Source organism: Cinclus cinclus, chromosome 26, assembly GCF_963662255.1.
Source record: "Cinclus cinclus chromosome 26, bCinCin1.1, whole genome shotgun sequence".
Taxonomy (NCBI): Eukaryota; Metazoa; Chordata; class Aves; order Passeriformes; family Cinclidae; genus Cinclus; species Cinclus cinclus.
The window spans coordinates 927,385-940,517 of record NC_085071.1 but is presented as its reverse complement, the minus strand read 5'-3'; the positions used below and the strand labels follow the sequence as shown (position 1 = coordinate 940,517).

General features: G+C 50.4%; 1 protein-coding gene across 1 annotated transcript; it reads left to right on the top strand.

The window, feature by feature from the left end:
• The first annotated feature begins 6,299 nt into the window (after positions 1–6,299).
• Positions 6,300–12,868, top strand: MECR (mitochondrial trans-2-enoyl-CoA reductase). Its single transcript, XM_062508883.1, has 10 exons — positions 6,300–6,476; positions 7,738–7,835; positions 8,010–8,141; positions 9,592–9,735; positions 9,819–9,921; positions 10,127–10,229; positions 10,635–10,708; positions 11,104–11,164; positions 11,667–11,739; positions 12,571–12,868. Exons 1-10 carry the CDS (start codon positions 6,301–6,303, stop codon positions 12,732–12,734), a joined length of 1,128 nt encoding a protein of 375 aa, XP_062364867.1. The 5' UTR covers position 6,300; the 3' UTR covers positions 12,735–12,868.
• Positions 12,869–13,133: the final 265 nt, after the last annotated feature.

Sequence of the window (13,133 nt, the reverse complement as noted above, 5' to 3'; positions counted from 1 at the left end):
TTTCCTCCAAAGGGTCCAGCGATGATGTGGAAAAAATCTGGTTCTTCCTCTGGAATCCAGTGGGAAAAGGCTGCCTTTGGCGTTCTAAACCTCAGTTTTTATCTAGGTAGGAAAGGCTTGGCTCGTCCTCCTGGCTGGAGCATCTCCCAATGGGATGATGTAATCTTATCAGTTATACAGTAGGACTCAATGGCCCATTAACAGAAGGATGATCACCCTTCTCAGATGGTAATAGAATATATATATCTTGTATTGTAAACCAGAACACTGGTGCTGCTCCAACATTTTTTGAGTGCTCAGTGGCACAACCTCATGGATGTCCCACATGTGGCTGAATCCTTGGACCACTTGCATCCAGCAAACTGCTGTTTGCTCACCTCAGGTACTTATTCCAAGGAGAAACTTTGCATTTTATCTCAGAGAGAGCTGCCTCAAGGTGTCCCTGAATTTCCCAAGAGCTCCATGCAATGTCCCCAGATCTGCAGGTGGAACATCTTGCCCAGCCCATGGCAGCATCCCAGCCCCTGTCAGCTGGGAGCCCCTGGGCAGGCCCTGCAGGGCACCACTGCCCTGGCCAGCCCTGACTGCCCTCCTTTGTGCCACCAGCTCCCCCAGTGGGGTTTTACAGGGATTTCCATGGAGAGATGCAAACCCCCAGGACCTCCCTCCTGGGCTGGCGAGGAACGGCCCAAGGCAGCAGCTCCACTGCAGAATTTTAAATCCCAACAGTTATTAGGACTCTGGTTGTTCCCCCTCTGCTACCCCACTAAACTCTCCCATTTCTGTCCTCCCTGGAATGGGACAGATGTGGGGACGTCGGCACCACCAATGTTACCTCGGGGCATACTGTGCTGCTCCTGGAGCTGCACCCACAGCACCTGGAGACACAGCTGCTTCCTAGCCACCCTTGCAGGAAAAGTCCAAATGTTTCCTCCATTCACCTTGTTTTGGGCTTATTTATCTCCCTTCAGGTCAATTTTGTCTCTGTTTTTTTATTCCTGGAAATACTTCTGTGAGTGCAGGGTGGAAATGCAGAAATAGCCCTGCATTACCCTGTGGTCCCTACCCTGGAATTGTCATGTAAAACAGCTAAAAATCACATTACTGGAGACACAAGGGTCCATTTTAGTCCCTCCCCTGCTTTTGGAGCTCTCTGGGAGCATCATAAATGCTCCTAGAATTTTCACAAACTGCTTTTAACCCCAAAATATTCCACAGTACCATGCACCATCCACCTGTCCATCTGCTCAGCACTTCAGCCCAGCTGCCATTCCAGCTGTGTGGATTTGCCCATCCCTAAACCTTTCAAGAAAATGACCTTGATTAAAAACCAACCAGAACTAAGGCATTGATCCCAAGCAGTTCTACATCAAAACTGTTAGTGCTGCTCCTTCGGTATTGCCTCAGGATGGAGGTTTTTTGAGGGGGGATATAAATCAGTCAAGGCATTTTGTGTCTCTGGTCACATCCAAAATCACAAATTTAATTTATTTTCAGACCTGAGGTTTGGCTATTGCTCAAATTTCTCATAATCATGTCTCAGTGCTGACAGGCTGGAGCCTGAGCACAGAGCTGGGTGTGCAACTAGTTCAATTTAAAATCCAACTGCATGGAAAGGAGGGAAGAGTATCACATCCAACATTTATTTATTATCATTTTTAATTTGGTTTTACATCTTGTTTGGGTTTATTTTGTTCAGTTTTATGTACAGGGGAAATGCCAGCACTCCTCTCTCTTGTTTGCCCTCTTCCAAGTATCAGCAGCTCTGCTTTAGTGGTTTTCCAGACCCCACTGGGGAAAAGATGCACTCGGCAGTTTGTGACAAAGAGAGTTCATCAGGCGTTTCACAGGAACAGACAAAACCAACCATCTCTGGAACAGACAGAACCCAGACATCCATCAGTTCCTTTCCCAAGTAATTGTTCATGCTCACAATTTCCTGCAATGCTGGGAAAATTTCAGGTCTGCAGACAACAGAAGGAAAAAAGAGAAGTTAAAATACAGTTTTAAAAGTATATAAGACACAAATTTGGTGATTTTCTTCACCTGGGTAACTTTTCAAGATGTTTCAAGAGATCTTCCATGCCAAGTCACTTGGGATGATGCCTCTGGCTGCCATTGTGGCAACATGGGCCCCCAAAGCAGCATCTCCCCAAAAGCAGCATCTCTCTTCCCCATCCCGGCCATGCTCTTCCTCATTCAGCTGGATGATGGCCAGTGGACATCATACCTCAGTTCTGTGTCACCTCCCAAACACCAGCCTCCAGGACCAACTCCTGCACTGTCCCAAGCTGGAAAAATGTCTCAACTAGATGATTTTTTCATCAATCACCCCTGAAAGTCCAGGGATGGACCAGCTCCACTGCACAACCCGAATATTGGCAGCACGGGAAAAAGCTTTGATGGAAAAAGCAAGGAGCAAGCAAGGATGATGTCCCAGCACAGCTGGGTCCTCTCAGCATCTCCCTCTCCTTCTTTATTTATGGCTGGAGCTGAATCTGCCTTGTTCATCTCCTTGGCAGAGGATCAGAACTCATCAATTCTCCATTTGCCATCGAGCGTTATGTTTCTTCCTATACATTTTTTCTTAATTATCTGACAATGAAACAATTTAAAGGGGGATTTAAAAAAGATCAGAGAGGCAAGAAACAGCCATCAGTGTGCTTAAAAAATAAAACCTCTGTGGGCATCCCATCCCACCACCCTCATCCCCATGTGGAGCTGGGAGCAGCATCGGGCACATGTTTTGAGGTGAAGAATTCAATAGTTTATGGGATTGTCCAGCTCCATCAGAGATGTTAAATGAGGGATTCAGGGATAAACCAAGGATTATGTAAAGAAGGTCTTTAAGGACAATATGTTTTCCATTCAAAGATTCAGGCATGTCTAATAAAAAGCAATTGATGTCAGAGCAATGGGGCTCTGCCAGCACTGCTGGGTTTAGGGGGAGTGAGGCTCAAAATGGGAAAATAACCAGCTGAGCTGTTGTCAAGCATTACAAAACATAGGAGGTGGGGAGAGACTGGCCCCAGGAGCCTGCAATGGACGCAGGATGGTGGCTGCAGTGACTGGGAAGAGGGAGAAGGGTCCAGGGACATGGGACATGGGAGCTCAGTGCTTGGGGGTCAGGGTAGCCCCTCTGCCACCTTCCCCCGTGGGGGATTCTGAGCATCCCCTTCTCTGCCTGGACAAGGAAGTTATTTTGGGGCTTGTTTCACAAGCCTTGTCCTTTTGGTGCATCCCAGCCCTGAGATCCCAGCCCAGCCTCCTGATCTGTTGTCCAGGGGATCCAGCAGGGCTTGGACCACATCTGGCTGCCCTTGGACAGCCACTGAGATGCAACACCAAATTCTGCCCCCCTCCCCAGAAACCCTTCCCAGAAATCTCTCCAGCCTCACCTTTCTTATTTTATCCTAAGCAAAGCAGACACACCTTCCATTTCTCCACCAGAAAGGGAAAGGGCTATAAATTATTATTCCCTTTAATTAAAAGGTGTGTTAATCTTATAAGGAGTTAATTAATAATTCCACATTAACTTGATTAAGCACTGAGGCAGTACAGCCCATGAGGCTCCCGGGGTCAGGCTGAACCTTCTGGGCTCAACTCCTCCTAAACCAGGAGAGAAAAATCTCTGTCCTCAATAGGATTTAGGGAAAAAATGGTAGCAAATGCCACCCTGGTGTCATGAAGGTGCTTGTTCCCACCCTGCATCCCCTCACATCTACAGGAATAAACCCAACTTATTGGCAGCACCTTTGCCTTCCTGTTGTGCCCAAGTGAGAACAACTCCAATTAATCAATGGCTGTATAAATCATGATAATATGAAAAATCACAGCTCATTAACAATAACAGGGGTTAAAGCAGAGGGGAGCAGAGGACATCACTCCTTCCCCCAGATTCCAGATGAGGAATCATCTCCTCTTCCTCCTCTGCCCACCTACTCCTAAACCCTCAACTGCAAAGTGGATTTTCATGCAACACTTCTATAAAAAAGTGTAATTCCAGGATATTCCAGGATATATAATTGTAATTCCAGAAGTAGTCATTAATCACCCGGAAATTGTGCTTGTTGCAGGAGAAACATTAACCAAATAATCATAAATCGTCTGCCAGCCCTGATTTGTGGGTGCACACATTTATAAGGGGATGGAGAGGTCTGTCATTTGGCTGCTGTAATTAGTGATTAACCCCTTGCCATGAGGGGCAGGGCATGGACACTACCAGTGTCCTCCATTAGGGGCTGCTCATGTGTCCCCCCCATAACACAAAATATTGGAGGTATTCCTGGCATCCTTGGAAAGCTGAAGGTTTTGAGGTTATTAAAATCCCATAATTTTATTGCTGTGATTAGATTAAAATGCTGATTGAAATGTCCAGCCATACTGGAAGCAGCCAGGGAGGCCCCTTCCTGCCCGGAGGTGGAGGTGCTGCCAGGACCTGGACATGCCCAGGATCCCACCAAACCAACCAGGTGGGAAAAGGCTGTTTTGTCCTCTGACTCTGTTGTCCTTGAGGTGCCATCATATGGGAGACTTTTACATCTACCTGCAAGTCTCCTCAAGACTCATAATAAGCAGAAGAAGTCAATGAGAAAAGTTCTTTTTCTGTCTTCCCCGTGCTGTCACAGAGGCTCTGGTGGGAACGCCCCTGAGCCATCTGAGGCTCCCCCAAAAAGCAAATCATAACCCAGAAAAGGCAGAAAACCCTTCTTCCAAACCTGAACTTTTCCTTCATCTTGAACCTGAATTGACATGAATTCATACCCCAAATAATATATTGTTTTCCTTTTTTAATAAAAAAAAATGATGTGAACTATCAAGCAGCTTGACTAAGTCTTTTATTTAGGATCATGACAGCCTTAGGGATGGGTCTCCTGAGCCAGAAAGGACTCTGCCCTGAGCACCTGACCCTGTTTCAGTGCCTACCAGGTCTGTCTGCAGTGGCTCACCAGAATGGGGACTGTCTTGGGAAGATCTGTGAGGATCCAGGTGGAATCTGTGGGGCTGAACTTAGCAACTCCTCCCTTGGATACCAATCCTTTACAAAGCAGTTCTACAGGGATAAAATACCATGTGCTTGAGAATGGAATGGGGTGAGCAGTCAGGGGAAGCATTTGGATTTCAGGGTGATGCTGGTGGCCTTTGAACCCAAACACTGCAGAGCAGGGATAGAACTGGCCCCCTAAACTGCAGGTGCCAAAGTCTGGGAGACGCAGGACCGGGCCACAGGTTCCTATTGGAGATCCCCAAGGAGTCCTCACCCACCCTGGGTACTCCAGGCCACAGGGACCAGCAGACTCCAGGCTTGGCACAGGGAGGGATAGTGTTAATGAAGGAATCTGCTAATTACACAGCCTGTGTTGGACAAACCAGGATTTAGGGAGCTGCTCCCAGCATCCAGATGAGAAGTCCAATCCCACATGAGAGAAGAAATAATTTTTAAGCCCCACTGTTCTCTGTGACAGGTCTGTCAGGAAGGCAGGAGCCTCCACTTCTCTTTCCCCCCCTCTGATCTAATCAGTTTTAATTGGAAGACTAAATGAGACCTTTCATTCAAGATAATGATACAAAACATTGAATTAAATTACTATCAGGAATTTGTTTCTCACCACTTGTGTCAAGCACCTGTTGTTTTAAATAATCATCTGATGAACACTTCCCTGCTGGGAGTATGTCCATCCTGGCCAGGGCAGCTGGAAGGCACTTGGTAATAAAGCAGAGAAAAGGGACTTTTCTCCCCAAAAATCACAGAATCATTGAATGGTTTGGGTGGGAAGGGACCTTAAAGCTCATCCCATTGAACCCCTGCCATGGGCCAGGACACCTGCCATTATCCCAGGCTGCTCCAAGCCCTGTCCAACCAGGCCTTGGACACTTCCAGGGATAGGGTGTCTCATAACCATGATCTTGGAGGTATTTTCCAATCTAAATGATTCCACGATCCGCTGACCACGTGCACCAAGATGCTCTTGTGCCCATCGCACAGAGAGCCTGGCTGCGCCGACACGGACACAGTTAATAATCTCAGAGCGTTCCGGGGACAACCCAGCAGGAAGCGAGGCCCCCCTGCCTGAGTCCCGGCTCAGCCAGTCAGTCCCTGCTCCGTAAGTAAGCAAAGTAAGTAAAGTAAGCCGAGCTCCGGCTCGGTCACCGCCCGCTCAGGGCAGGAGCGGCCGGGCCGCCTTAAGGACGGGGGGGGGCGGGGTGGATGGGGCGGAGCCAAGTTGAGCGTCACCAGCGGCTGCTCTGGGCTCAGCCGAGGGGCGTCGACAAGTGCCGAGTTCGGCCGAGCGGGGACGAATGCAGCGGGCGGCGGCGCGGGTCCTGCACGGGGCGCGGACCCCCCAAGTGCTGAACCCCTCGGTTCGGACCCCCGCGGTTCGGAACCTCCCCGTGCGGGCGCGATCGGCCACGGCGGGGACCGCTCCGCTCGGGCTGTTGTATGAGCGGCACGGGGAGCCCGCAGCCGTCGTGCAGTAAGGGGGGGACACGGGGGTGCATTGCAGGGGCGTGCAGGAATGGGGTGGGGGTAAATCTGGGGGGCATTGCAGTGAGGGGGTGCAGGTGTAGGGCCAAGGCTGGGGGGGGGCACAACTGGGCAGAGATCTGGAGTGGAGGCTGGCACAGGGGTGCAGAGGGGGGTGGGGGTGCAGGTGAGGTTTTAGGGTGCTGCAGGGCTGCTTCGGGGGTGCAGTGCAGGGGGTCAGGACTTGCCCACCCCAGGTGTAGAGGGTGGGGGTGGGGTGCAGCTCCCTGTAGGACCCCCGAACACCAAGGGGGACAGGAGGACGCTGGGATGCCCTGATATTTTCCTGGTGCCATGGTCTCACAGGTGGATCCTGGGGGTGATGCCTCCATATCTCCCACCCTCCTGCTGCTGCTCCTTGTGTTTGCCTTAAACCTCATGTTTTTCTCAAAAATCCCATTCTTGCTTAATTTGGGGTATGACAGGGAAGTCTGGGCCCCAGCATCACTGCTCCCCAACTTCATCCTGGGTTGTACCCCATTGATGGGTCTTCTCTTTGAGATCCCAGTTTAGGGACCAAAGCAGCATCACAAGCATTTGTTGGGACAGCTGCTGATGCTCAGCATCAAAAATCGTGGCAAGGAGAAAGTCATAGTTTTGTGGAGTTTAGGCTTTTTTTTTCAAGGGAGGAAATTTTGAGGTCTTGCTGTCCCTCTTGAACCAGCTCAGTTCATGCTGATATATTATCCAGTTGCATCCAGACACCAGCCCCCTGTTTTTTTGGGGGCCTGTTGCTTTTCCAAATGATCATTTAGTTGTGCAATGGTGCTTGTCACCACTTGCACTTCCTGAGATTTACTGTTATCACCCCATTGCTTGTGCAAGACCGGTCTTGCTTTGTGCTTTGTGACTTCTTCTTTTTCACATATTTCCAGAAATATCACAGGTTCCCATAGTGCCTGAACAAGGCAGGACAAGCTGCAAAATCCCCAGCCAAAACCACAGCTTTTTGCGCAACCTGCTGAGTTTGTTTAGTGAGCATCACTGGGATTGGTGACACGGGATTGTTTTGGATGGCTTTTAGCAGCCTCCTTCAAAAATCTGTTCTTCTGTCTAACATAAATCTGATCTTTTAATGGGATGGAACATATGGTGCTGTTAATTTTGGTGGGGTGCATAGCTGATACAGGTATCCTCCAGCTTCAGCCACAGCACAGAAGACATCACCAAACTGGTGTTAATGCCCTTTTCCTTTGTGTCTCCCTATTCAGACTGAAGGATCTGGAAGTGCCAAAGTTGGGGGACTGCGATGTCCACATCAAGATGCTGGCAGCCCCCATCAATCCTGCTGACATCAACATGATCCAAGGTAATGTTTTGGATTAATACCTCGCACATTAGTTCTTGCAGGATGCTCCGAGCTGGAAGGGACCCATGAGGATCACCAAACCCAGCTCCTGTCTGGAAGAGTGCAGAGATGGCTCCTGGCACAGGGATGTTGGGGTATGAGGGGGTCTCCAGCTCACCTCCAGCTTCCATACAGGGACCTACCCCCTCCTGTCGCCGCTGCCAGCCGTGGGAGGCAACGAAGGTGTCGGGGAGGTGCTGGAGGTTGGGTACCGTGTGACAGCTCTGAAACCTGGAGACTGGGTCATCCCTGCAGACGCTGGACTCGGTGAGTTTATCCTTGGCACCGCTGGGTCCTTGCTCACCCCCCACCTGCAGGGCGTCTTCCCGGGGATTTTTGGGATGCTGGAGCACCTGGGGGGTGCCCAGGCTTGCCCAGAGATCACATCCATGGTTCTGCTCCTGTGTGAGCTGCTGGGGGGATTTTGGGGGCTCCAGAGCAAAAGCAAAACTCTCCAAAGCACCATATTTGTAAGATGTGTATACAGCCACAAGCCCCTTCATTTACAGCAATAACACGTGGTAGGATGGGACTCAAAATGGGGAACAAAGCTCCATTAGGGAATGCTGGGCAAGGGAAGAAGGAGTTGGAACCCATTTAGTGCCATGTGAGACCAATCATAGTGAGACAGTTGGGATAATTGATGGAGTTATTTCTTAGCTGTTTGTATCTTGGCTTACTTTTATCACCTGTTTTTATTTTTAATTTATTGATATATTTTAATTTTATTTTTAATGTATGTTTTAATCAAGCTCAGTTCCTGCTCCCCAGCCTCAGCAAGTGATGCTGCTCATCCTCACAGACACACAAAGGCTCTCAGGAAGGATGAGGGCCCCCAGGGAGGAGGCTCCTGTGCACAGGACTTACCATGCACCCTAGAACACCTGGAATAGGAGCAGTGGCAATGCCATTGCTTGTGCCAAACTTAAATTTAGCAATAACCTTCTTTCCTGTAGCATAGACCCTTTATGGGATGTCTGTGCCATTATAAAGTATTGCAGTAATCTGTGTTTCTCTGAAAACAACCATGTTGTATCCCATCACCTGAAGACCTGGGATAAAACATTTCACACAGGCAAGATTGTGGTGGCCTCTCACTGTAGTTTTCTCTTTAGTAATGCTCCACTGGGAAAGTGTGGGAGTTTATTTCCCAACAAATGTCTCCCATGCTCCTCCAAAATGCCAATGGCCTGATATTTGCTCGTTGTGGTTTAGTGTCACAGCTTGTTCTTTGCCTATTTCTTCTTAAAAGACTTTTTGCTAAATGAGAGAAGGAAAACTATGGAGTTAAGAGCCAAATGGGGTATTTTTAAGCATAAAAATGCTGTAAATAGATGATAGAAGGTTAAATTGGTTATAAGCATAGAGGGAGTAAAGCTGACTAAATTGGCTTGGAATATATGGGCTCATCCATAGGCTGGAGAGATTTCCATTATCTCAGCACACATGGCCAGGAAGCCCCCATCACATTATCCCTCTGGGAAATGATTAGGCTTTGCTGGGTGATAAATCTTGGCAGGCAGCGAGGAATCCATTCCTTACCTCTTGGAGCGTTCTGACTCTACCCATATGGGAACCCATTCCCTAATTCCCTTTCCAGGGTGTAGCTGGTTCCTGGTGCACAATGCTGCCAGTGCCAAGGCTACGCTGTGAGCTGATGGTTTTCCTTTGTTTTCCCCCCCTGCTGTGGCTGTGCCCATGGTGCTGCTGTGCACAGGGACGTGGCGGACACGGGGAGTGTTCCCTGAGGAGAAGCTGCTGAAGGTGCCCAGTGACATCCCAGTGCTCTGTGCTGCCACTCTGAGCGTCAACCCCTGCACAGCATTCCGTCTGCTGGCCGACTTCGAGAGCCTGGTGCCCGGTATGGCCCTGCCATGAGGAAGCAACTCCACATGGATTTCCTGGCTGCCTCTGCAGTGGGAATCTGGGTTTATTCACCTCCAGGTGACTCTGTCATCCAGAATGCTGCCAACAGTGGTGTGGGCCAGGCTGTCATCCAGATTGCCAGGGCCTCCGGCATCAAGACCATCAATGTGGTGAGGGAAAGGTGGGTCCCCTGGGGAGGAGCAAGTTTGGGAGCTGGATCTGCTCATTCTGCCCATCTAACCCAGGACTTTCTCCTGTTTGCTCCTCCAAATTGTCCTCCATCCTGTTGTCCCTTCACAGTGCTGGAGTAGAAGGAAAAAGAAGGTGGAACTCTGCTTCCTGGCTCATCTAGTCCTCTTTTTTTAATCTCCTTTTCCCCTCCCCAGACCTGATCTCCCAAAGCTAGTGGAGAGGCTGATGGCCCTGGGCGCTGACCGTGTTATCACAGAGGAGATGCTGAGAAAGCCAGAGATGAAAGACATATTTAAGGTACCTCAGTGCTGGTTCCACTGGAGAGATGGTCCAGGACTGTCACTGCTGTTCAGTACTGGGGAGAAACGCAGGGATGGTGGGAAGGACAAATTCATCTCCAGATCAGGATTTAGCTCCAGGAGTGGAGGGATTTTGCTGCTGCCTCAACAGAAGGATCACAGATTTTGGTTCTAATCAGGTTGGGCTTGAAGCAGCCTGATCTAGCTGAAGTGTCTTCCTGCACATGGCAGGGGATTGGAATGAGTCCCTTCCGACCCCAGCTGTTCCTTGATTCTGACAGATTTTAGCTCTGTAACTCTCAGTAGCCTTCAGGTAAATGTTGATGTCAATGCAGATGTTTTGTCAAGAACAGTGCTCCCATCCCCTGAAGGAGCCATCAACCTTTGTCATAAACCCTTGCAGAGCATCCCGAGGCCCCGGCTCGCCCTGAACTGCGTTGGAGGCAAAAGCACCACGGAGATGCTGCGGCATCTGCAGTAAGTTTGGCTGGGCTGGGCACAAGCTTGGGGACAGAAACTGGCAGTAGAGGGTCCTGCTCTGGAGTCTGTTGAACTTTTGGAGAGGGAAGATGAATGGAAAAGTGGTTTTGGATAACAGTGATTTAAAGCCTCACACTGCCGGTGGCTAGGCTAGGCTTCAGTTGTGAAGGTCCCCCACGTCCTGACAAGGTGTAACTGGTGTGCTGAGCTGCAAAATCAGCTAATGGTGCATCGAAGCAAGAGGAGAGCCTGGAAAGTGGGATCTGAGGGGTAACTGGGGAGCCCTGGGTGCAAGGACAGCCCCAGAGGGTCTGGGGACGGCAGAGGAGGAGGTGGCAACTCAGAGCTGCACTTTCAGGACCACCTAACCCAATACCCTTTTCCTACTCCAGGCCCAAGGGGACCATGGTCACCTACGGGGGGATGGCAAAGCAGCCTGTGATGGTGCCTGTGGTGAGTACTGGGGATGCTCCCTTCTGTGCTCCACTGTGTGTCCCCATCCCCTTGGTACTGTGGGCACCTGGCTCTCCCAAGCCGCAGACTGAGACCAGCCTTCATCATTTGCCTAATGGGGTCCATTGCAGGACAAGCTGTGTCCCATTGCTGGGCTCTTGGCTTTTTATATGGAGGGTTTGGGCTGCCAAAAAAATTCCAGTGGGGAAATGACCCCACAGGTGCTGAGCATCAAACCTGCCCTGACTCCACACCCTCGGAGTTGCCTCTGCATCCCTGTCTTATAAATGGGAGCTCTTATGTGGGGACTTACTGCCACTTTCCACCACTGTAATGCTGGGAGGGGTCACGTGTGTCACCGCCTGTGTGAGGGGACATGGGATGCACAAGGGGACACCACTGTTATTTACACAAGGGGACACCACTGTTATTTACACAAGGGGACAGAGGAGTGTCACTGGGTACTGGGGGGACACAGGTGTCACACATTCCCTCTCCACAGAGTGCCTTCATCTTCCGGGACGTGCGGCTCCGTGGGTTCTGGATGACACAGTGGCGGAAGGACCACGCACAGGGTGAGTCAGGGGTGTTGAGAGATCTGAGCTGCGGGGAGCTGAGGGACCTGAGCCGGGGGGCTGAAGGACCTGAGGCAGGGGGAGGTGAGGGACCTGAGCTGGGGAGCTGAGAGACCTGAGCCGGGGGAGCTGAGGGAACTGAGCTGGGGAGCTGAGGATCTGTCCCTGTGCCAGGTGCAGGAGCACAGCCAAACCCCACCCAGTACCATCCTCACTCCCACTCACAGAGCCATCTCTCTGTCCCAATGATGTCTTGAAAAGGCTACCTGGAACCGAGGCTAGACTGTGTTAAAGGAATAGATAGGTATTTATTAAAAAAGCCTTCAAAAGATTCACCTTGGGCAGTACAGGAGCCCAAGGTGGACGACAGGTCACGCGTTTTCACAATTTTATAAGTTTTGGTCCATTTACATATTGGGATTAATTGTCCAATTACAGCTCCAGGTTATGAAGTCCCATCCTCCCAGATTGCTCTCCTCAATTTGCTGTTGTTTATATTATTTGCAGCCTGAAGCTGGGATGGTGTCCTTGGTTCTCAGGCTGGAAAAGGATTGTTTTGCCTAACTAAACACTTTACATGAAGTTCAGAGTTATATACTAATGCAGTACAGAATCTGGAAAATATGAAAGCTAAAACTTAAGGCATCACCAGGGTGCTGAGACACTGGTGCTGGATTCAGGCAGGGACTGTGCTGGGGGCTCTTCCTCATCCCATGTGCCTGAGCTGGGGGCATGTCACACCCAGGGCCCCTGTGTGGCCTTGGGCAGGTGTTCCCAGGGGTGGTGGATGGCCCTGCATGGCACAGTGAGAGCTCCCTCCTTCTTGTGCAGACCAGGAGAGCGTGGCCACGATGATGGACGCCCTGTGCCAGCTCATCCGCAGGGGCCAGCTCACAGCGCCGGCCTGCACTGAGGTCCCGCTTCAGGACTACAGGGCAGCACTGGAGGCCTCCATGAAGCCCTTTGTGTCCTCCAAGCAGATCCTCCTCCTCTGATCTGCAGCTCCTGGAGCCCTGTCCTTTTCCACATGCTTGTCCACAGACTTGAGGGGGGAAAAGACTCTCCAGATCCATTGAATTTCTTTTTTCCTTTGTTTTTCACATTTTGGATACACATTGAAAGTTTTAAAAACCTGTGCAGCTTTGTGTGGAAGTGCTGCTGGAGGGAGGCTGCATCTCACTGTGTCTGGGGGGAGTCTGGGAGCCCAAATTATGGCTCGCTCAGCTGAGGATGTGAAAAGAGCAGCAGTTCCCCCTCACATGTGTTTCTGGGGCTGGCAGGTCTGTAGTTATCCCAGTTGGAATGCGGTATGAGCAGGTAAGCCCAAGTCATCTCCCTGCAGCCCCGCTGCCTCCAGGCCTGCTCCAAATAGGAGGAGGAAGGAGCATGGACTG